We start from the raw sequence: 23,735 nt of genomic DNA, 5'->3' as shown, positions 1-23,735 counted from the left end.
GCTTACACGGTAAGGAAACCAATATGTCATTTCATAATTCAGATGAACTATCCCTTTAAGTAGGACTACACAATATTTGTCACTTGGCACGAGAATTGATTTAAACTGTCTTAACAAGCTACCTAGTTTTGTGGATAGGCGTGACAGAGTAGGATTTCATGCATCTTATACTGGAAATCAAATACAATTATATATTTCATCTTTACAGACAATGAATCGAAGGGCAGAGAGTGTGCAGGAGAGAAGCACAGATAGGCAGAAGAAAACATCAGGAGTTACAAGACAAGTTGGAAAAGTACAAAAGTCTACACCACAAATACAGAAAACGTTGACAGTCTACAAGCTAAAAATCAAGACCTTGACAGTCCAAGAATGAAGACGAGAAGCACTCTACAAGGCTGCCCGGCCTCTTCATCAATTAGAACAACTCTAAACTTCCACTATGCTCTCTTGGGGGATCTAAGAGCAAAGTACAAAGCAGACAAAGCCAAACAGGGATTTATAAAAATACTGACAGGAAAGCTGATCAAGAAATACAGATTTAAAAGGTTGTGTGCGCATAGCATTGGTTTTTCAAACAAAGCCTGGGAGCTACAAAACAGAGCTCGAGAAACAAGTTTGGACAGAATTAACGAGAGCTGTACGACAGAAATACCTAAGAGATGATGTCAGCAGGCAAACCCCTGGCAAGAACAACACTATCATTAAGAAACAGAGGAGGCTCCTTTGTGATTCCCGGAAAAACAGGAATCACAGGAAATGTGTTGCTGAGCATGAGCAAAACATTTCATATGCCTTCTTCTGCAGACCATTTTGGGTGGTGACACCGAATGACAGAGACCGAGAAACTTGCCAATGCAAGACTCATGAGAACTTACAGTTTATGGTGGAGAAAATACACAAACTTATTCTTTCACATTCTAACAATCTGGAGGAGATGGCAGATGGCATAGTCTGTAACAATGTCTTTCTACCAGGAGTTGAGGGACTCTGGCAGTCAAATACAGTTGCATTATGTTAGAGAGGAAGAGGTGGAAATAAAGGCACAGAAGATGTCTGAGGTATCCCTGGTTACCATAAAAGGAACCATGTGAATGAACAAGGTTGTAAGTATCATACCTGGCATCCTAAAATTTAGAGACATAAGTTGTCTCTGCCAAGCAGCGGAAGGCATGTGGGATTGCCCATGTTATGGCCTCCAAGAAGTAACCCTCCCAACAATGCCGGCTAATGGCCGTGTCTTACCTCTACATTAACCAGATGTCATCAACCTGGATATCTCAGCTCCACTTTGTCCAGATGTCATCAACCTGGATATCTCAGCTCCACTTTGTCCAGATGTCATCAACCTGGATATCTCAGCTCCACTTTGTCCAGATGTCATCGACCTGGATATCTCAGCTCCACTTCGTCTAGATGTCATCGACCTGGATATCTCAGCTCCACTTTGTCCAGATGTCATCAACCTGGATATCTCAGCTCCACTTTGTCCAGATGTCATCGACCTGGATATCTCACGTCCACATCAACCAGATGTCATCGACCTGGATATCTCAGCTCCACTTTGTCCAGATGTCATCGACCTGGATATCTCAGCTCCACTTTGTCCAGATGTCATCGACCTGGATATCTCACCTCCACATCAACCAGGTGTCATCAACCTGGATATCTCACCTCCACATCAACCAGATGTCATCGACCTGGATATCTCAGCTCCACTTCGTCCAGATGTCATCGACCTGGATATCTCAGCTCCACTTCGTCCAGATGTCATCGACCTGGATATCTCACCTCCACATCAACCAGATGTCATCGGCCTGGATATCTCAGCTCCACATCAACCAGATGTCATCGACCTGATTATCTCAGCTCCACATCAACCAGATGTCATCGACCTGGATATCTCAGCTCCACTTCGTCTAGATGTCATCGACCTGGATATCTCAGCTACACTTCATCCAGATGTCATCGACCTGATTATCTCAGCTCCACATCGACCTGGATATCTCAGCTCCACTTCGTCTAGACGTCATCGACCTGGATATCTCAGCTCCACTTCATCCAGATGTCATCGAGTCTCACCACAGTGGACAGTGTTGTATCGTGAACTGTGACGAACAACCCTGACATTATACTGGAGGAGGAAGAACATTGTGTCAAAGTAAAGTGCATGCACAGGAATGATGTCAACAAGTTCTACTGGCCAAGCCCAAGAGATGATATCAACTGGTAAGGGGATGACCAGATTGTTTGTCCGATATCAGAGCCGCTGCCAGTGAACAAAAGATCAGTTCAAATTTGCCACTGTACCTGGAAGTATTTGAAGGAGCACCTGACTGTGTGAAGTGGCAGATGTCAAATCAAATCAAATCAAATGTATTGGTCACATACACGTGTTTAGCAGATGTTATTGCGGGTGTAGTGAAATGCTTGTGTTTCTAGCTCCGACTGTGCAGTAATATCTAACAAGTAATATCTAACAGTTTCACAATATATACCCCAAAAAACACATACATCTGAACTGGCTATGAGTGAAGAAGCTGTCAGTAACTAGAAAGCAATGGAGATTGTCTCAGAGATGATAAGAGATGGACGCGACACAATAACATGGCAAAGACAAACACATCTGAAGTTAAAGTGAAGAAAATACAGGAAATATTCCATGAACATGTTTTACTGCAAACAACATGTTGGTATCAGTGTGGTTAGGAGAACAGTTTTAGTTTATGTTCAATGTTAGTGTTTCTAATGTACTAGTGGACATGTTTAATATGTTTGTATCACAAAGTTGTTATGAAAGACTGGGCTTCATATTTTAGTCTTAAGCTTTGACCAATAATACTCATTTAATTGTTAATATTAAATCAACCCATTTTGTGAAATCTCAAATTATTTGTAATTAAAAAACATTACAAATAAATTGATCAAATTTGTTTGAAATAATCTTATGTTTGTCATTGGTGTTACATTGTGTCACTGGTGTTACATTGTGTCACTGGTGTTACATTGCGTCCCTGGTGTTACATTGTGTCACTGGTGTTACATTGTGTCACTGGTTTTACATTGTGTCACTGGTGTTACATTGTGTCACTGGTGTTACATTGTGTCACTGGTGTTACTGGTGTTACATTGTGTCACTGATGTTACATTGTGTCACTGGTGTTACATTGCGTCACTGGTGTTACATTGCGTCACTGGTGTTACATTGCGTCACTGGTGTTACATTGCGTCACTGGTGTTACATTGCGTCACTGGTGTTACATTGCGTCACTGGTGTTACATTGTGTCACTGGTGTTACATTGCGTCACTGGTGTTACATTGCGTCACTGGTGTTACATTGCGTCACTGGTGTTACATTGCGTCACTGGTGTTACATTGTGTCACTGGTGTTACATTGTGTCACTGGTGTTACATTGCATCACTGGTGTTACATTGCATCACTGGTGTTACATTGCGTCACTGGTGTTACATTATAGCATTGGTGTTACATTGTGTCACTGGTGTTACATTGCATCACTGGTGTTACATTGCATCACTGGTGTTACATTATAGCATTGGTGTTACATTGCATCACTGGTGTTACATTATAGCATTGGTGTTACATTGCATCACTGGTGTTACATTGCATCACTGGTGTTACATTGCATCACTGGTGTTACATTGCGTCACTGGTGTTACATTGCATCACTGGTGTTACATTGTGTCACATTATAGCATTGGTGTTCAGGCATCAGAGTTGCTCAATTTAATTGAATATGTTTTTTTGTATCTACCTAACTGTTGCTACATTCATTAGTCAACATTTTAAGGATATGATCATTCAATTTTGATGACTCAACCTCAATTATTTCTAATGTTACAACAAAAAAACAACAGTATGAATTGAACTTTACTCATTACTAATCCAAACAATTTATTAGTATTATCATTAACCTTTTCTGTCTTTGATTATATATGCAAATTAAACACTGAAATTACATTATAGAAAGCCTGAATTGTCATCTATAATATAGGTAACACCAGTGACAGAAAGGCAGCAAAATCATATTTTCTATATAATGTAGTAAAAATATAAACTGTAATTACTGTTGATTTATAATGTTAAGCGGTTTACTATTCGACTATAAGTTTAGATTTTTACAAGTTAGCTGTTCAAAAAGCCACCATTCTCAATGAATGACCCGTGTGCATTCCATTCACAGCTCTGTGAGGGAGTGGAGGGAGAAGAGAGAAGGACAGAGAGAGACACCCTCATTACTCCCTCAACACCACCTTGTAATCAGGACCCCACTGACACTTTAGCTGGTCCAGATGGAGTCTCTCTCTCTACGATGTGTGGTGTCTGACTGACTAGGACTGGGAAGGACAGAGCACACACTCTCTTCTTTTGCACAGTACCCCTCTCTCAACTCCCTCCATCTCTCTCTCTCTCATTTTCTCCCGACTCTCTCTGTCAGACATAGATTAGGGTGCCAGGGACATTCAGGTTCTGTTGTAGTGTTGGTGTTGGGATGGTTTCACCACAGAGCAGGAAGAGATGAAGTGGAGGGTTAGACACAGTGAGCTGTGCAGAGTCAGGCTAAATTGACCCAAGCCGGTGGTGTATTTAAACCAGAAGTGTTCATTTCATTGTGTGGAGAGAGGTTGGAGACTAACCTCCTAGCCACCACTAAGGACTTCAACAGTCCACCAATGTCCAAGTCCTTGTTTGGTGATGTCATAAATGTAAGGGTTCTGAAGGGAGGTGTTGTGTGAGGAGGGAGGGAGGAGAGGAAGGGGAGGCGTGGAGTCAGGGGTCTGCTATTAGTAGATCCTAGTGATGGATGACTGCTGTGTGTGTAGGAGAGAGAGAGACTCTTTTTCATTCTGTTCTTTCCCCATTCCCCCATCATCAGACAAGCAGAGTAGAGCAGGACAGAGAGAGACGTGAGCCAACAAGTGCAGAACAGAACAACTCCACAAAGTGAAGACAGAGGAGGATAGTTCCCTTTGCAAGGACAGAAAAAGAGAAGATAATCAAGCCTTTCAGAAAACACCAACAGGAGAAGAAATATGAGACTGCAGCACATTTAAATCCTCTAACCTTCTTTGCTCACCAACTGAGGACTTATTTGTAGTCCCATTTTATGTTGGAACAGTTAGATTTCTTTCTCATTCTACAAGAGGCTACACACTGATTGTAGAAAACCTTCACTGTGTAGTAGGACTTTGGGATTTTGAAGAGAGAATGGGAAAGAGGGAGAAAGAAAGAGAAAAGAAGGCTTTTTGGAGCCAGGTTTTTAGAAGCGGGAGGCCGCAGTGGTGGAGATGATGCCCGGGAGAGGAGCTTGTTCTGGGGCAGGCATGGGGAAGTTGCCTGGTATGCATGCTCTTCCCTTCATCTAGCTTATCGAGTGTGTAATCATTAGTCCAACAGTTGCAAATGAGAGTTTCTATTGGATAAATTCAGGTATGTTTATTCCCGTTTTGTTCCTGGTCATACGTAAACACAGTTCACATTCATATCAGCCACGTTGTATTCCTTCTTGCATAATAATAAAATAAATAAATAAAAGTGAAGTCCTCTGTCATTGGCCCTGTTTGTTCTTGGGTGCAGGTTAAACAGGTATTCCCAGGTTCACAGTAAACTCCACCCTCGAGTCACATGATGACTAAAGTTCATCTCAGTGCTGTAACTTTAATAACTCTCCAGGACTCATGTCTGTCTGACACACAACAACACTGGGATTTTATTTAGATTGTTCTGAAATATCAGGGTAATAAACCAACCAATACAAGGTAATATCATCAAGACTGTGAACTTTACATTCAGCTTCATTTACATTTGAATGTGTCTGTTTCAGAGAGGAATTTGTTAAAAGTGAAATTAACTTTCAGATCTCATACCAGGACAGGGAGTGACATCGTGTGAGAAAATGGCTTCTAGTTCGTCTCTCCCAGAGGAGGATTTCTCCTGTACGGTGTGCCTTGACATCTTTAAGGATCCTGTCATCTTGTCATGCAGCCACAGCTTCTGCCAAGCCTGTCTAAAGGAATGCTGGAAAGACAAGGAATCTCTGTCATGTCCACTTTGCAGGAGACGATCGTCTAAGGATCATCCCCCTATAAACCTTTCTCTAAAGAACCTGTGTGAGGCCTTACGGGAAAGGAGACAGACAGATCCAACCACAGGTTCCAAGGTGCTCTGCAGTCAACACAGTGAGAAACTCAGTCTGTTCTGTCTGGAGGATAAAGAGCCCATCTGTTTGGTGTGTCAGGTCTCAAGGAAACATAAAGATCATGACTGCATCCCTGTAGATGAGGCTGTACAGGATCACAAGGTAGGAGGAAGATTCTGATAGAAAATATGTGATACAGCAATACTCAAACTATGGAACATGAAGTTATCAATGTTTTATTAATGAGTCATTTAGATAATAGATAGATGTTCTACACATTGTGTTGACTGAATAATTGTGAATTTCAGATTCTGATACATAATAAATCACTGTTTGGTATGAAATTGAAGTGTTTGAGATCCTGAGTGAAAACGTATAGTGTATCTCTGACCATGAAACTTAAAACAAATGTCTCTGCAGTGATAGAGATATACTGTACAGTTACAGGTTTACGTTCATTGTCATGAATGAAAGATTAATCTTTCCCTGGAGGCAGAACTGAGTGATTTCCACTAGATGAGCCAGCTGCAATGGCAAAATTGGCTACGTTTTAAAAATGTATTAAAATGAACATTTGCTTTTTGGTCTTAGTTTGAGGTTAAGGTAAGGCATTATAGTCAGCAGTGTGGTTAAGGTTAGGCATTAGAGTAATCAGTGTGGTTAAGGTTAGGCATTAGAGTAATCAGTGTGGTTAAGGTTAGACATTAGAGTAATCAGTGTGGTTAAGGTTAGACATTAGAGTAATCAGTGTGGTAAAGGTTAGACATTAGAGTAATCAGTGTGGTTAAGGTTAGGCTTTAGAGTAATCAGTGTGGTTAAGGTTAGACATTAGAGTAATCAGTGTGGTTAAGGTTAGGGTTAGGTTTAAAATCAGATTTTATGACGTTGTGGCTGTGCCAGCTAGTGACCACTCCGTAGAGCTGCCTCCAGAACACGATTCATGACATAAAAACGTTAAGTTGCTGTGAAGACACGTTCTCTCCTATAAAGTGAGTCCAGAGGTTGTCTCCTCAGTGAGGTTCTGTCTCATTCCAGGAGGAACTCCAGACTGACCTGAAGCCCTTACAGGAGAAGCTGAAGGTCTTTAATAAAGTTAAACAAACCTGTGATCAAACAGCAGTGCACATTAAGGTTCGTATAAATTATGTAAAGTTACAATAGTACAGCATGTATTGTTTCAATTGTAGCCTACATGTAGGATTTCATTCTGATAATAATTGTAGAATTATGTATTCTTCTCACTGTCTCCAGAGCCAGGCCCAGCACACAGAGAAGCAGATTAAGAAGGAGTTTGAGAAACTTCACCAGTTTCTACGAAAGGAAGAGGAGGCCAGGATAGCTGCTTTGAAAGAGGAAGAGAAGCAGAAGAGTCAGAAGATGAAGAAGAAGATTGAGCAGATGAACAGAGAGATATCATCACTTTCAGACACAATCAGAGCCATAGAGGGGGAGCTGAAAGATGAAGACATCTCATTCCTGCAGGTAAGGACGGCTCTCTCTCAGACATACATTATAAATGAACTCAAAGATGTATTGATGAATCAATAATATTGATGACTATATACTCTACTTTACAGAACTTCAAGACCACGAAGGGAAGGTAAGTGATCTGCTTCTCATCTCTCTTCTCTGTGGTTGTGAACCCAACCCCACAGACGTTCTGACTCCTGAATGTTATTCCAGAGCCCAGTGCACAATGCCAGATCCACAGCTGGTGTCAGTGGGGCTGATAGACGTGGCCAAACACCTGGGAAACCTGAAGTTCAGAGTCTGGAAGAAGATGCAGGAGATCATCAAACACAGTGAGTACTGGATAGGAGAGGACATGATCTAGAATAATGTAAGATAGATTTAATTAAGTAGTCTATTTGAAGTAGTATTGTTAGTGTATATGAAAAGAGACTACATGGTATAATGTGTGGAATATCTCTTTGTTCTGAAGCTCCTGTGATTCTGGATCCCAACACTGCATCCTCCTGGCTCTCTCTGTCTGATGATCTGACCAGTGTGAGTCGAACTGCCCCAAAGCAGCAGCTCCCTGACAACCCAGAGAGATTCATGAAGTATACAACTATTCTGGGCTCTAAGGGGTTCAGCTCAGGTAAACACAGCTGGGAGGTGGAGCTGGGTGACCGTCCTTGCTGGATTATGGGCGTGGCTAAAGAGTCAATTGACAGGAAGGGGGAGCTGTTTGCATCACCAGAGTATGGAATCTGGGCTATACGGCAGGATAGTTGTAAGTATAGTAATGGAAAGGGAGAGACCCTCCTCCTGAAGAAGAAACCCCAGAGGATCAGAGTTCAGCTGGACTACGACCAGGGGGAGGTGTCCTTCTACGACTCCAAAGACATGACACTCATCTACACTCATAAAGACACATTCACTGAGACTCTCTACCCGTACTTCCATATTGGATCAGCTGGTGATGTGAAAAGCACTGGTGTTCAGATCTGCCAATCAGAGGTGTCAGCCCATGTCAGTTAAACATGTTGTATTGGTTAATTAGTCTAGTTAATCTAGCCAGCTATCTAAACTAGTCATCATGACCGACTTACTAACCGTGCATGCAGGGTACGTGCCCAGGGGCCCTGACCTCCAGGGAGCCCCAATTGATTATGTTGTGTAGAATTGCATGAAATGATGTGTAAAACTACAAAATAATTGTTCTGTAATGCAAACTCATATGTTTACTTTTTGTTAATAAAACTCTTGTTCTGCAAACAGATCCCTCTGTACATATTATATTTTTCATCACGATTCTGAATTAATGTTTGTTCATGTGGAGCAACTAATTGTGTTTGTAGAGCAATTCTAAATGTAATACATTTAGGGCTATGACTAGGGTGGTTCCTGGTCCCATCTTAAGGAAAACCTCTGGGCCCAAGGTGTGGTTGGGTCACGTCTTTAGGAAAACCTCTGGGCCCAAGGTGTGGTTGGTTCACATGTTAAGGAAAACCTCTGGACCCTAAATGTGGCTGGGTTAAGGAAAACCTCTGGGCCCTAGATGTGAGTGAGAGGTCCAAGGTCTAGGAGTATCTGATGGTATTGTGTTATTACTACTGGTGAACTCACTGTTTATTAGGATTTTGTTTCTTTAGACAAAGTCTTTATTTACAACACAGATTTTCTCTCTAATTAAACTACGTTTTACACTTGAAGAATGTCCTTTTCTAGTGTCAACGTTTACCTGTCTATGTCCCTGACAGTGTCTGCAGCATTACAACATGAAACAAGGACATGATTTTGATCTGACTATTGAGCTACAGAGCTCTGTGTTAAACTGTTATCAGTGAATGTTCTACATGCTACTGGGTCTGGGATGACAACAGGTATAACACAACGTCTGTCATTATTGGTGCTGATGTGAAGATATGAAACAAACTGACATTAAAAGATCATCAAAGAAACATCTTTATTTCATGTCGTTGTTATTGGTTGTGTGAAATACTGATCATCAACAGAGGTCATGTATTAAACTGAGATAACGTCATGCTGAAGGGTGACCGTGATTGAAGATTTTACAACATGGACTGGTAATATTTAATGTACATGTTTGAGAGTTTAATTTATTTACAGGTATTTAGTGAATTTAGTTGTCTGCTAAACTGCATGCTGGAACTGGTGACTGGTCTGTAGTGACTGAGTGCAGTTGAATTGTTAACCACCAGATGGAGGACTTGAGATACAAAAGATCAGCCTTCTGTAAAGATGACCTGAAACCAGAGTCATTAAACGTGTGAGTCATTATGGTGTCTGAGTCGTTACATGTTTGGTATGGTAAGTATACGTTGTGGACATCTGTGTTGTATTGTGTATTGTAAGTATAGCAGGTTCCTTCTCTCTCTCTCAGGTCCTGTAAATGCACAACAGGACAACAGTGACCGTGCTGGACATACCAATGTTCACTACTGTACATAGTTACCACGTCAAACACAGGTGTTGCCCCCCCCCCCCCCCCCCCCCCCCCAGGTGCTGCTACTCTCTGTTATTATCTATGCATAGTCACTTTAATAACTCTACCTACATGTACATATTACCTGAATTACCTCGACACCGGTGCCCCCCCCCACACTGACACATTGACTCTGTACAGGTACCCCCTGTATAAAGCCCCACTATTGTTATTGACTGCTGCTCTTTGATTATTTCTTATTCTTCTCTCTTACTTTATTAGGTATTTTCTCAAAACTGCATTGTTGGTTAAATGCTTGTCAGTAACCATTTCACTGTAAGGTCTACTACACCTGTTGTGTTTGGCGAACGTGACAAAATAGATTTGATTTGAATGTAACTCAGGGGTTTTATTTAGAATGGGTTCTCCAGACACAGTTGGTTAACTGTAGACATGCTAGGTTAGACCCATTCAACCAAGCATTATCCATACACAACCCCCCAAAGATACGTAGTGTTATTTTAGAATGATTCAAAATACAACTTCACACCACTCTTCTATGTTCTCTCTCTGGTGAGCTCTAGTTACTACTAAATTACTACACAATTTCTACAAAAACTAAAGTTAGACTAATGTTCCTGAGACTTGCAGGTGACTTCCTTTGTTTCCTATATGAGTTGTGGTACTGTCTGCTGTTTGACAATTCTCCTAAGTGCCAATTGGTGTCATTCTGTCTGACGTCTGAGACAAACAGAGGTGTGTGTTGCGTATCTGTGAGCATTCCATTCACATTTCTGTGAGAGAGTGGAGGGAGCAGAGAGAGGGACAGAGAGAGACACCCTCATTTCTCCCTCAACACCACCCTCTCTCTACCTTGTAATCAGGACCCCACTCACACTTTAGCTGGTCCAGATGGAGTCTCTCTCTCTACGATGTGTGGTGTCTGACTGGCTAGGACTGGGAAGGACAGAGCACACACTCCTTCTCTCTTCTTTTTCACAGTACCCCTCTCTCAACCCCCTCCATCTATCTCTCTCTCTTTTTCTCCCCCCTCTCTCTGTCAGACAGAGATTAGGGTTCCAGGGACCTTCAGGTTCTGTTGTAGTGTTGGTGTTGGGATGGTTTCACCACAGAGCAGGAAGAGATGAAGTGGAGGGTTAGACACAGTGAGCTGTGCAGAGCCAGGCTAAATTGAGCCAAGCCAGTGCTGTATCTAAACCAAAAGTGTTAATTTCATTGTGTGGAGAGAAGATGGAGACTAACCTCCTCCTAGTCACCACTAAGGACTTCAACAATCCACTAATGTCCAAGTCCCTGTCAGGTGATGTCATAAATGTAAATATGTATGTATTTACACACACACACACACACACACACACACACACACACACACACACACACACACACACACACACACACACAGTCCTTTGTGATGCTGGGGACAGAAGTTGAGGTTAATGCTCTCTGCTCTGTAGGCGCTGCATGGAGGCAAGTCTGGGAGAGAGAGAATAGACAGGAGGGAGAGAATGAAACAGAATAAAGAACAGAGAGAGAGAATAGACAGGAGGGAGAGAATGAATCAGAATAAAGGACAGAGAGAGAGAATAGTCAGGAGGGAGAGAATGACACAGAATAAAGGACAGAGAGAGAGAGTTGTGAGAATAAAAGAGAAATTGAGAGACTAGAAGACAGAATGAGACCGAATGAGAGATAGTGAGTGAGAGAGAGAGAATGAGAGAGTTCAGGCAGGGTTCTGAAGGGAGGTGTTGTGTGAGGAGGGAGGGAGGATATGTGGGGGAGGGGTGGAGTGTAGTCAGGGGTCTGCTATTAGTAGATCCTAGTGATGGATGACTGCTGTGTGTGTAGGAGAGAGAGAGACTCTTTTTCATTCTGTTCTTTCCCCATTCCCCCATCATCAGACAAGCAGAGTAGAGCAGGACAGAGAGAGACGTGAGCCAACAAGTGCAGAACAGAACAACTCCACAAAGAGAAGAGAGAGGAGGATAGTTCCCTTTGCAAGGACAGAAAAAGAGAAGAAAATCAAGCCTTTCAGAAAACACCAACAGTAGAAGAAATATGAGACTGCAGCACATTTAAATCCAATAATCTTCTTTGCTCACCAACTGAGGACTTATTTGTAGCCCCATTTTATGTTGGAACAGTTAGATTTCTTTCTCATTCTACAAGAGGCTACACACTGATTGTAGAAAACCTTCACTGTGTAGTATAACTTTTTGAAGAGAGAAGTAGGAGGCTACAGAGATGGAGATCATGCCCGGGAGAGGAGCTTGTTCTGGAGCAGGCATGGGGAGGTTACCTGGGTACCTGGTGTGTGTGCTGGTTCTCTGTGCCCTGGTGACAGGCTATGCCAGCACATGCCCTGCCCTGTGCACCTGCAGTGGCACCACAGTTGACTGCCATGGGCTGGGCATCAAAACCATGCCCCGGAATATACCTCGCAACACAGAGAGAATGTGAGTGTCTACTTCTGTGTTATACCGTGTGTGTGTGTGTGTGTGTGTGTGTGTGTGTGTGTGTGTGTGTGTGTGTGTGTGTGTGTGTGTGTGTGTGTGTGTGTGTGTGTGTGTGTGTGTGTGTGTATTGACATTCCAGTCAGGTATAAATAGTTGTGACTGGAAAGAACAGGAGCAGATGCATGCTGTTCACATGTCCATCATTTACATACCTACCACCGGCACTGTGTGTGTGTCTATACATTCTGACAGTAAAATGTGGACTAGAGCATTAATGAAATTCATGAAATGCTCAAGTGGTTAAGTTCAGGTCAATACAATGATACAATACAAATTGATGTGGTGGTTTTGAATTTCTATATTCAAGCTGAATTTCACTGCATACTTGCATCTTCTTGATTGCAAAATTATCAATAAATCATTCCTCCCTCTAGACTAGGTGTAAAGAAATGTTAGCCTACATTCTGATGGTTGGGGACACAGTTAATTTAGCATACTAGATCCTCTCTCTCTCTCTCTCCCCCCCCCCCCCCCTCTCTCTCTCTCCATCACTCTCTTCCCCTCTCCCGCACTGGCCCTCCCTCACTCTTACTGACCCTCACTCCTTAAATTGTTAAATCAATAAAAAAATTAAGTAAATCTGCTCCTGAATTTTGTCCTGCCTTTGAGAAGATCTGCTAGACATCTTGTAAGAGGAAGGAGAGCTTGGAGGGAGGAGAGACAGAGAGAGAGAAAGAGAGAGAGAGAGAGAAAGAGAGAGAGAGAGAGAGAGAGAGAGAAAGAAAGAGACAGAGAGAGAGAGAAAGAGTTCTTGCTTTTGGACGTCCTTTTGAAATATGAATCTGTAAATCAGCGGTGAGGAACGGTTTGGAGGAGAGGAGGGGAGAGGGGGAAAGGAGAGGAGAGGAGAGGAGGAGAGAAGTGGAGGAGAGGAGAGGGGGCGGAGATAAGTGGAGGAGAGGAGAGGAGTGGAGGATAGGAGAAGTGGAGTGGAGAGGAGTGGAGTGGAGTGGAGAGGAGAGGAGAGGAGAGGAAGAGAGGAGAGGAAGAGAGGAGGAGGAGAGGAGAGGAAGAGAGGAGAGGAGAGGAAGAGAGGAGAGGCGAAAGATTGTTCTATCTCAGCTTTTAGAATAGCTCAGATGAATAAAATGTGTAGGAATGGAGGAGAGCAGAGGAAAGAAACTTGTGTCAGAACTGACTGTATATTTCAGACATTCCATATTTCATTTCTAAGAACACATTTTGTACCAGAAGTGTGTTTCAGGGCTGATTGTTTCTTCACACATTCGTGGTGATTTAATGGTTGTCTTTTACATGAGTGGCCGTTCACACTGAGAGTGGAGTTCAACTGAAGGGGGTTTTGTGTGTTCCACTTAGTTAATGCATCTGTAGGTCAGGTATACTAGTTGTTCTACCTGGGATTTGGAACGTGATTTCATGCCTCAAACATTCTGGCTGAATAGGAAGGATTTCTGTTAATCTCTAAATACTTCTGTTTGATGTATCAAGTAGAGGTTACCTCTTTGGCGGTTAGACGTGTGAGTTGTCTGTCTGTGCCTGTGTCATGTAGATTATTTTCTTAGGAAGTCAAGCATTTCAAGTTATCTGTGTGTGTGTGTGTGTGTGTGTGTGTGTGTGTGTGTGTGTGTGTGTGTGTGTGTGTGTGTGTGTGTGTGTGTGTGTGTGTGTGTGTCATGTAGAAGGTTATTGGTCTCCATGGAGACGTTAGTTAACAATAGATACTCTCCATACTCCAGGACCGTTATAAAGGGGAATTCATCAAGGTGATTGAACAAGTACCACTAAGGCTGATATTAGTGTAGTATTGGAGTAGACAGCTCCTGGGCAGAGTACAGGCCTTTACATTGACTTAAAGGGGAGAGGAGGAGAGGAGGAGAGGGGGAGGAGAGGAGAGCTAAGGAGGGAAGGAGTGAATGAGGTTGGGGGGGCAGCCTGTCTGGACAAGGCCGGGGTCATTTTGGGGAAGTGTGTATGTGGGTGTATTGGTGGCTGGAAGGCGTGTGTGTGTGTTGACAGTGTGGGTGTGTGATTTGGGGGAGGTGTTGAGACTGACTGCAGTATCCCAGTTGCACTTGTCACTTTGGCTTTAGATCAGCCCTGACCTCTGAACTGTAATGAGCCTCAACTCAGCTCAGCTCCAAGTGTTAAAATCACACCATGCTACACACACCTTCTCCTGCCATGGTTAGGATGTCTTCAGCCTGTCGTCCATTCCTAGTCCCACTCACAGACACCACTCGTACTTAAACTATACCATTGGTGTGTAAAGGCCTGAGGCAAGTCAACAAGTATTGAGACTTTACATATTTGTTATTGTTGTAAATGCACACACTACACACACTACACAAACACACGCTACACACTACACACACTACACACACACTACACACACACACACACGCTACACACTACACAAACACACGCTACACACTACACAAACACACGCTACACCACACTACACACTACAACACACTAATCACACACGCTACACACTATAACACACTCACACACACACTACACAAACACACGCTACACAAACACACGCTACACAAACACACACTACACACACACTACACTACAGTACACTACACAAGTTTCATACATGTCCTTCCCTCTCTGCTTCTGTAGTAGCTTGTCTTGTTATTATTTGGTAGTCAATGGTTTACAGTTTTCTGTAGTAGCTTGTCTCTCTGTAATGTGTGTTGTATCTCTAATGGATGTATAGATCCAGCCCTGGTTGCTAGACAGCTCTGATAACACTATAGACTCTCTAGTGGCAAAGAGCTGATGATGGATAGGAATGACTGGACCTCTTTCAGCCTCTCTACAGCACAATACAACTCTCCAGTCAAAACACACATCAGCTCAGACAGTTGACAAATCCACAGTTCCGACTTCAGACGAGTCCCCTGACATAATGAGTCCCCTGACAAACCACCATGGTGTTTGTGAGAGTCTCCTCTTTCCATAGTTTGTAGATCAAACCATTTGGACACTACAGACGTCAGGAGACCGTAGTGCGACGTCCACGGATACGGTGGATTGAGATTCATCCAATGAAAACCCCTGATATCTCAAGTTTAAACTGACAGATTTTTACGGGGTTGTGACGATCTTAGGCGTAGTGGGTGCGAAGTCAGGTGCAGGAGGCAGAAAGTTCTGAGTTTATTAAGCACAGGGCCACATAGTAAATACAATCCAACCGAGCATCATAAAACAAATGCCCAACATAGGAACGAAACCAAGAATGCACTGCCACACATACAAAGTGGGAATTGCAAGCCCACACGAAGAGCAGGCGGCCTACCAACTTAAATAGCCAAACACACGAAGAGCAGGTGGGCCTACCAACTTAAATAGCCAAACACACGAAGAGCAGGCGGCCTACCAACTTAAATAGCCAAACACACGAAGAGCAGGCGGCCTACCGACTTAAATAGCCAAACACACGAAGAGCAGGAGGTCCTACCAACTTCAATAGCCAAACACACTAAGAGCAGGAGGTCCTACCAACTTCAATAGCCAAACACACTAAGAGCAGGCGGCCTACCAACTTAAATAGCCAAACACACGAAGAGCAGGAGGTCCTACCAACTTAAATAGCCAAACACACGAAGAGCAGGAGGTCCTACCAACTTAAATAGCCAAACACATGAAGAGCAGGCGGCCTACCAACTTAAATAGCCAAACACACAAAGAGCAGGCGGCCTACCAACTTAAATAGCCAAACACACGAAGAGCAGGCGGCCTACCAACTTAAATAGCCAAACACACGAAGAGCAGGCGGCCTACAAACTTAAATAGCCAAACACACGAAGAGCAGGAGGTCCTACCAACTTAAATAGCCAAACACACAAAGAGCAGGCGGCCTACCAACTTAAATAGCCAAACACACGAAGAGCAGGCGGCCTACCAACTTAAATAGCCAAACACACAAAGAGCAGGCGGCCTACCAACTTAAATAGCCAAACACACGAAGAGCAGGCGGCCTACAAACTTAAATAGCCAAACACACGAAGAGCAGGAGGTCCTACCAACTTCAATAGCCAAACACACTAAGAGCAGGCGGCCTACCAACTTAAATAGCCAAACACACGAAGAGCAGGCGGCCTACCAACTTAAATAGCCAAACTAAACTTCTAAACAAGAAACAGGTGAAACAAATCAGACCAAACCAACAGAAAAGGAAAAAGAGATCGTGGCAGCTAGTAGGCCGGTGACGACGACCCCCGAGCGCCACCCGAACAGGAAGAGGAGCCACCTTCGGTAGGAGTTGTGACAGGGTTTTATTTACATGCTGCGTAGATTGACTCAATCGACTCTATGGGGATGAATGAGATATTAAAGTCAATACAGGAGTCAGAGTGTGTGATTCACATAGTATGTGTGGTCTGTTGAAGTGTCATTGTGTGGGAATTTTTACTTCTCCTTACCAGTACTGAGTGCCCTGAGGCCTGACCAGACAGAATGAGAACTGTACATAACGTCCCTCACCAAGAGACAATGAAAGCAGCATTTGAAGGAAAGAGGGAGAGAGAGGGGAAGAAACTCCAGCCTGGTTCCTATGTGATTCTCCCCCCCCCCCCCCTCTCGCTCTCTTTCTTCTCTCTCTCTCTTTTTCTTCTCTCTCTTCTCTCTCTCTCTCTGCATATTGCTCCTCTCTCTATGGGACAGCTTTGTCTCTTCATACATCCTCTCTATCACTCTCTGTATCCCTACGACTCTCTGTCCTCTACATCCCTCTCTTCTCTCCTGGCCTGTGACTCTCACGGCTGTCACTTCCATATGCTGTGGAATCTGGTTATGCTCACACTCTCAACGAGACCTCTAGCTACCTGCCTGTCATACTGTACCTGGTGAGACCTGGTGAGACCTGGTGGAATTTACAGGGACATTTAACCAACAGAATAACAGCATGATCAACCCATTAAACTGTGTTTTGTGACAGACAGACAGACTGACAGGCAGATGGACAGACGTGACACGGTACTGGTTTTAAGGTTGAAGGTTGGGGGTCTGCTCTGCTTTGTTTCTAATGAGGATCAGTGTTCATTGAGGAAACAGGTGTTGTTACTGAAATGAGCAGCTTGTCCCCACAGTGAGGATCTCTGAGCTCTACCTCCATCACTGTGTCCTCTCCTCTGTCCTGCAGCCCAAACAGGTCCACAACAAATGGCTCTGCAGCTACAATCACTGCTTCTCTGGCTCTCTACCCAACACATAGGAGTGTGTGTGTTTCTTAAATGCACCATGTGTGTTAGCATGTGGATTTATGTGCACATTTGTGTAGCTGTTTATATGTACATTTGAACATGTGTGTTGTCATCTGTTCTTGTGTGAGCATCAGGTGAGTGTGTTTGATTTTAATCCATCCCACTCTCAGATTCCATTTCAGGTAATAATAATATTATCAATAATAACATTACTACAAGTTATAATAATAATAACATTAAAAATATTAATAATAGTAATAACAATAATATTACTCATATTAATTATAATAACAATAATAATATGACTAATGGTAATAATAACATTAATAATAATAATTATGCTCAATTCAAACCAGGTCTTTCAACATACAATCTGCTTTCCTTCCCTCCTCATCTCTGTCTAGTCCTGGGAACTCAACAGGAGGCAGGAATAAATATAATGACTTTTTCACTGTTTATTCTTCTCTGCTGCTGAGATATAGAGTTGTGGACCGGTGCTGTGTGTGACTGGTGGTGTGTGTGTGTGTGTGAGACTGGTGGTGTGTGTGTGCACGGTGTAGGTGTGTGTGTGTGAGACTGGTGGTGTGTGTGTGTGCACGTTGTATGTGTGTGTGTGTGTGTGAGACTGGTGGTGTGTGTGTGCACGTTGTATGTGTGTGAGACCGGTGATGTGTATGAAATGGGCTCCCCCAAAGGTATACTGAACCAGGAAGTATTTACAGGCGGCCACTGGGCCTAGATGAGATAAGGAAAGATTAGTCAACGATGTCATCAGTCTTCAAGATTCTCCAGGAAGTGTGTTGGAGCTAGGAGCCAAACTTTAATGGAACTAAATGCAACCCTCACTCCAATTCTCAGTGCTGGAGCCCAGCTCCGCCCACAAGGTGGGAGAGAAGAAGAGGAAGGACCAGATCAAGAACCTCATCACTGGCACTGTCTGGGTAATACAACCTCCCACCAATAGATGGGGGTGTTATTCCACTTTTATGTTTTCTCCAGAGAAGACCTAGAATTATTTAAAAACAAAATAACGTCTGAAATGTGTCCATTGTGACTGTTGAAGTGGATATTACTAATAGGATATAAGTTATACTTTATTGGAGAGTGCTAGTAGGATTTTTCATATAAGTTTAATTAAATAGGTCCTGTACACTCAGATATAATAAAACAACCATTCAATCCAGACAGATTGTAACTGTATTTGATCTCTCCTCTCCACAGAAAGATCTGGGCCAGCAATTTAAAAAGGAGGTACATATCAGAAATCTTCGGTCTCTCTTTAAGAAGCCCAAGCTGGAGAAAAGGGACATTGTGGAGCCCAGTGAGACTGGATCACTAGCAGCTCTCTTCTCCCCAACACAGGAGGACATCTAGGAGAACATAACAGCACAGAGAGGCTCTCAGACTGGACTAACACACACACACACTTTCTACCCTCCCCAGTGGAAATTTAGGATTGGCTCATCAAGGGTACAACGTCTCTATCCTATTGGTCAACAGTAGGATGAATGGACTCTACAAACTGTGGACAAAGAGAATCAGAATATTCTGTCATGGACTGAACCCTGCTAACTGGTCATACATATTTATCCAAATAATGTGTCTGTCTGCCTTGATCGAGAAAATGGGACAATGTGTCTGAAGATGATGAAGATGATGGATATTGTCCTTCAGAGGACATGGCTGCTGCCATAAACCCTGCAGGTTGTAAATGGTAACAACACATTGCATTTACACAGCTCATATCTTCACTAGCACAACACATTTAACTTACATTGTGTTTTTGGTATCTCCTCTAACATGGGCCATCCACCTGGCTGCTAAACATAGAGATTGATAGAGGACTCATCTTTATATCGGTGTCATTATAGCGTCTGACAGCATTGAGAATTGAGGCTACAACCCAGGGTCAAGTAGTCAACTGGGTGGGGATTCCTATTTTAAAATGGTGGATGATGGCAATGCCCAAGGGGTGATACCCATGATGAGTCCTCTATCTATGTCTACGGTGCTAAACAACAGCAGCAATTTTGTGCCAGAAGAATCTGAATGGAATCCAGTGAGCATTTCTGAGGTGGGAGACTTCAGAGTATCTGTATAAGGAGAGCTGTCATCAAGTCAAGGTTTTGTACAGAATCATTACTCTGTTGATGGATGAAGTAGAACTGTCATTAATGTGAATTTATGTTTGTTTGTTCTAGTTCTCCCAGCTATGAACTGATGAGAAACCAGCACTACATTCCTCTTATGTTAAAGGGATAGTTGGCTGCAACAAGTCTTGTCAGACATTATTGTTAAAAACTGACTTGTGGCTCATATTTTATAAATCTGTTTTGAAGGTGACATTGTTTCCACTTGGAAAATATCTACAAGCCTCAATCAGGGGACAAAGTATTTAAAATTGTAGTGCTTTTTCTATTTAGCTGTTTTTAGACAAAAGTAGACTAGAAAGTCAATTTAAATGGTTGATTTGACCATTTGCTGTGTTATGCAATGGTCTACAAATATAAGTATTATTTTGAAAATGTTCTAGCCGTGTTGTGGGGGTAAAAAATAATATTTATAGTTAGAGAAATAAAACATATTTTAAATGTTGGATGTTAAATATTTAAACAGGACCAGAGACTTGAAACTCCACCCCCGAGTCCATGATGACTAAAGTTCATCTCAGTGCTGTAACTTTAATAACTCTCCAGGACTCATGTCTGTCTGACACACAACAACACTGGGATTTTATTTAGATTGTTCTGAAATATCAGGGTGCTAAACCAACCAATACAAGGTAATATCATCAAGACGGTGAACTTTACATGCATCTTCACTTGCTTTGAATAACGTGTCCGTTTAAGAGAGGACGTTTTAAAAGTGAAAGTGAAATTAACTTTCAGATCTCATACCAGAACAGGGAGTGACACCGTGTGAGAAAATGGCTTCTAGTTCATCTCTCCCAGAGGAGGATTTCTCCTGTACGGTGTGCCTTGACATCTTTAAGGATCCTGTCATTTTGCCATGCAGCCACAGCTTCTGCCAAGCCTGTCTAAAGGAATGCTGGAAAGACGAGGAATCTCGGGAATGTCCAGTTTGCAGGAGACGATCGTCTAAGGATCATCCCCTTATAAACCTTTCTCTATTGAACCTGTGTGAGGCCTTACGGGAAAGGAGACAGACAGATCCAACCACAGGGTCCAAGGTGCTCTGCAGTCTACACAGTGAGAAACTCAGTCTGTTCTGTCTGGAGGATAAAGAGCCCATCTGTTTGGTGTGTCAGGTCTCAAGGAAACATAAAAATCATGACTGCATCCCTGTAGATGAGGCTGTACAGGATCACAAGGTAGGAGGAAGATTCTGATAGAAAATATGTGATACAGCAATACTCAAACTATGGAACATGAAGTTATCAATGTTTTATTAATGAGTCTGACTCATTTAGATAATAGATGTTCTACACATTGTGTTGACTGAATAATTGTGAATTTCAGATTCTGATACATAATAAATCACTGTTTGGTATGAAATTGAAGTGTGAGATCCTGAGTGAAAACGTATAGTGTATCTCTGACCGTGAAACTTAAAACAAATGTCTCTACAGTGGTAGAGATATACTGTTACAGGTTTACTTTCATTGTCATCAATGAAAGATGAATCTTTCCCTGGAGGCAGAACTGAGTGATTTCCACTAGATGAGCCAGCTGCAATGGCAAAATTGGCTATGTTTTAAAAATGTATTAAAATAAACATTTGCTTTTTGGTCTTAGTTTGAGGTTAAGGTTAGACATTAGAGTAATCAGTGTGGTTAAGGTTAGACATTATAGTTAGCAGTGTGGTTAAGGTTAGACATTAGAGTAATCAGTGTGGTTAAGGTTAGACATTATAGTTAGCAGTGTGGTTAAGGTTAGGGTTAGGTTTAAAATCAGATTTTATGACGTTGTGGCTGTGCCAGCTAGTGACCACTCCGTAGAGCTGCCTCCAGAACACGATTCATGACATAAAAACGTTAAGTTGCTGTGAAGACACGTTCTCTCCTATAAAGTGAGTCCAGAGGTTGTCCCCTCAGTGAGGTTCTGTCTCATTCCAGGAGGAACTCCAGACTGACCTGAAGCCCTTACAGGAGAAGCTGAAGGTCTTTAATAAAGTTAAACAAACCTGTGATCAAACAGCAGTGCACATTAAGGTTCGTATAAATTATGTAAAGTTACAATAGTACAGCATGTATTGTTTCAATTGTAGCCTACATGTAGGATTTAATTCTGATAAGAATTGTAGAATGATATATTCTTCTCACTGTCTCCAGAGCCAGGCCCAGCACACAGAGAAGCAGATTAAGGAGGAGTTTGAGAAACTTCACCAGTTTCTACGAGAGGAAGAGGAGGCCAGGATAGCTGCTCTGAAAGAGGAAGAGAAGCAGAAGAGTCAGAAGATGAAGGAGAAGATTGAGCAGATCTACAGAGAGATATCATCACTTTCAGACACAATCAGAGCCATAGAGGAGGAGCTGAAAGATGAAGACATCTCATTCCTGCAGGTAAGGACGGCTCTCTCTCAGACATACATTATAAATTAACTCAAAGATGTATTGATGAATCAATGATATTGATGACTATATACTCTACTTTACAGAACTTCAAGACCATGAAGGTAAGGTAAGTGATCTGCTACTCGTCTCTCTTCTCTGTGGTTGTGAACCCAACCCCACATACGTTCTGACTCCTGAATGTTATTCCAGAGCCCAGTGCACAATGCCAGATCCACAGCTGGTGTCAGGGGGGCTGATAGACGTGGCCAAACACCTGGGAAACCTGAAGTTCAGAGTCTGGGAGAAGATGAAGGAGATCATCAAACACAGTGAGTACTGGATAGGAGAGGACATGATCTAGAATAATGTAAGATAGATTTAATTAAGTACTCTATTTGAAGTAGTATTGTTAGTGTATATGAAAAGAGACTACATGGTATAATGTGTGGAATATCTCTTTGTTCTGAAGCTCCTGTGATTCTGGACCCCAACACTGCATCCTCCTGGCTCTGTCTGTCTGATGATCTGACCAGTGTGAGTCAAACTGGCCCAAAGCAGCAGCTCCCTGACAACCCAGAGAGATTCATGAAGTATGCAACTATTCTGGGCTCTAAGGGGTTCAGCTCAGGTAAACACAGCTGGGAGGTGGAGGTGGGGGATCATCCTGACTGGAACCTGGGCGTGGCTAAAGAGTCAGTTGACAGGAAGGGGGATGTTTATATATCACCAAAGTATGGATTCTGGGCTATACTGCAGAGGAGTGGTAAGTATATTAATGGAAAGGGAGAGACCGTCCTCCTGAAGAAGAAACCCCAGAGGATCAGAGTTCAGCTGGACTACGACCAGGGGGAGGTGTCCTTCTACGACTCCAAAGACATGACACTCATCTACACTCATAAAGACACATTCACTGAGACTCTCTACCCGTACTTCTCTATTGGATCAGCTGGTGATGCCAAAAGCACTGGTGTACAGATCTGCCAATCAGAGGTATCAGCACATGTCAGTTAAACATGCTGTATTGGTTAATTAGTCTAGTTAATCTAGCCAGCTATCTAAACTATTCATCATGACCGAATTACTAACCTTGCATGCAGGGTACGTGCCCAGGGGCCCTGACCTCCAGGGAGCCCCAATTGATTATGTTGTGTAGAATTGCATGAAATGATGTGTAAAACTACAAAATAATTGTTCTGTAATGCAAACTCATATGTTTACTTTTTGTTAATAAAACTCTTGTTCTGCAAACAGATCCCTCTGTACATATTATATTTTTCATTGCAATGCTGAGTTAATGTTTGTTAATGTGGAGCAACTAATTGTGTTTGTAGAACAATTCTAAATGTAATACATTTAGGGCTATGACTAGGGTGGTTCCTGGTCAGGTCCCATCTTAAGGAAAACCTCTGGGCCCAAGGTGTGGTTGGGTCACATGTTAAGGAAAACCTCTGGGCCCTAGATGT

General features: G+C 42.6%; 2 protein-coding genes and 1 long non-coding RNA gene across 8 annotated transcripts in view; 2 read left to right on the top strand and 1 right to left on the bottom strand.

Annotated features, from left to right (window-relative positions):
- Positions 1–5,623: 5,623 nt before the first annotated feature.
- Positions 5,624–8,880, top strand: LOC118942061 (tripartite motif-containing protein 35-like). 3 transcript variants are annotated; one of them, XM_036956213.1, is made up of 7 exons: positions 5,627–5,779; positions 5,891–6,321; positions 7,195–7,290; positions 7,411–7,641; positions 7,737–7,759; positions 7,843–7,961; positions 8,102–8,880. In XM_036956213.1, the coding sequence occupies exons 2-7, from the start codon at positions 5,917–5,919 to the stop codon at positions 8,641–8,643; spliced, it is 1,416 nt and encodes a 471-aa protein (XP_036812108.1). In that variant the 5' UTR covers positions 5,627–5,779; positions 5,891–5,916; the 3' UTR covers positions 8,644–8,880. The 3 variants fall into 3 exon arrangements, with proteins under 3 accessions (XP_036812106.1, XP_036812108.1, XP_036812107.1); XM_036956212.1 differs by having other exon boundaries at positions 5,628–5,779; positions 5,879–6,321; XM_036956211.1 differs by having other exon boundaries at positions 5,624–6,321.
- A 206-nt stretch (positions 8,881–9,086) lies between these two features.
- LOC110499354 overlaps positions 9,087–23,735 on the bottom strand; it is a 42,504-nt gene continuing 27,855 nt past the window's right edge. For all 3 annotated transcript variants that reach the window (XR_005037985.1, XR_005037986.1, XR_005037984.1), the window contains one exon: positions 9,087–9,150. This is a non-coding gene — a long non-coding RNA (uncharacterized LOC110499354). The remainder of the gene's footprint in view (positions 9,151–23,735) is intronic.
- LOC118942062 (tripartite motif-containing protein 35-like) lies at positions 11,919–23,520 on the top strand. Of its 2 annotated transcripts, XM_036956215.1 has the most exons (8): positions 11,919–12,525; positions 18,618–18,700; positions 18,981–21,090; positions 21,835–21,930; positions 22,051–22,281; positions 22,377–22,399; positions 22,483–22,601; positions 22,742–23,520. In XM_036956215.1, the coding sequence occupies exons 3-8, from the start codon at positions 20,686–20,688 to the stop codon at positions 23,281–23,283; spliced, it is 1,416 nt and encodes a 471-aa protein (XP_036812110.1). In that variant the 5' UTR covers positions 11,919–12,525; positions 18,618–18,700; positions 18,981–20,685; the 3' UTR covers positions 23,284–23,520. The 2 variants fall into 2 exon arrangements, with proteins under 2 accessions (XP_036812110.1, XP_036812109.1); XM_036956214.1 differs by lacking the exon at positions 11,919–12,525 and having other exon boundaries at positions 18,368–18,700.

This window comes from Oncorhynchus mykiss, chromosome 20 (genome assembly GCF_013265735.2).
Source record: "Oncorhynchus mykiss isolate Arlee chromosome 20, USDA_OmykA_1.1, whole genome shotgun sequence".
Classification (NCBI taxonomy): domain Eukaryota; kingdom Metazoa; phylum Chordata; class Actinopteri; order Salmoniformes; family Salmonidae; genus Oncorhynchus; species Oncorhynchus mykiss.
Note: the sequence above shows the minus strand (reverse complement) of the source record. Positions and strands in the feature narration are given on the sequence as shown.

Excerpts from the sequence above, each read along its gene's own strand:
- LOC118942061 (XM_036956211.1), top strand. The coding sequence starts at position 5,917 with ATGGCTTCTAGTTCGTCTCTCCCAGAGGAGGATTTCTCCTGTACGGTG. Across the intron at positions 7,291-7,410 it reads AAACAGCAGTGCACATTAAG|AGCCAGGCCCAGCACACAGA; the intron begins GTTCGTATAAAT and ends CACTGTCTCCAG. Across the intron at positions 7,760-7,842 it reads TTCAAGACCACGAAGGGAAG|AGCCCAGTGCACAATGCCAG; the intron begins GTAAGTGATCTG and ends ATGTTATTCCAG.
- LOC118942062 (XM_036956215.1), top strand. The coding sequence starts at position 20,686 with ATGGCTTCTAGTTCATCTCTCCCAGAGGAGGATTTCTCCTGTACGGTG. Across the intron at positions 21,931-22,050 it reads AAACAGCAGTGCACATTAAG|AGCCAGGCCCAGCACACAGA; the intron begins GTTCGTATAAAT and ends CACTGTCTCCAG. Across the intron at positions 22,282-22,376 it reads AAGACATCTCATTCCTGCAG|AACTTCAAGACCATGAAGGT; the intron begins GTAAGGACGGCT and ends TCTACTTTACAG.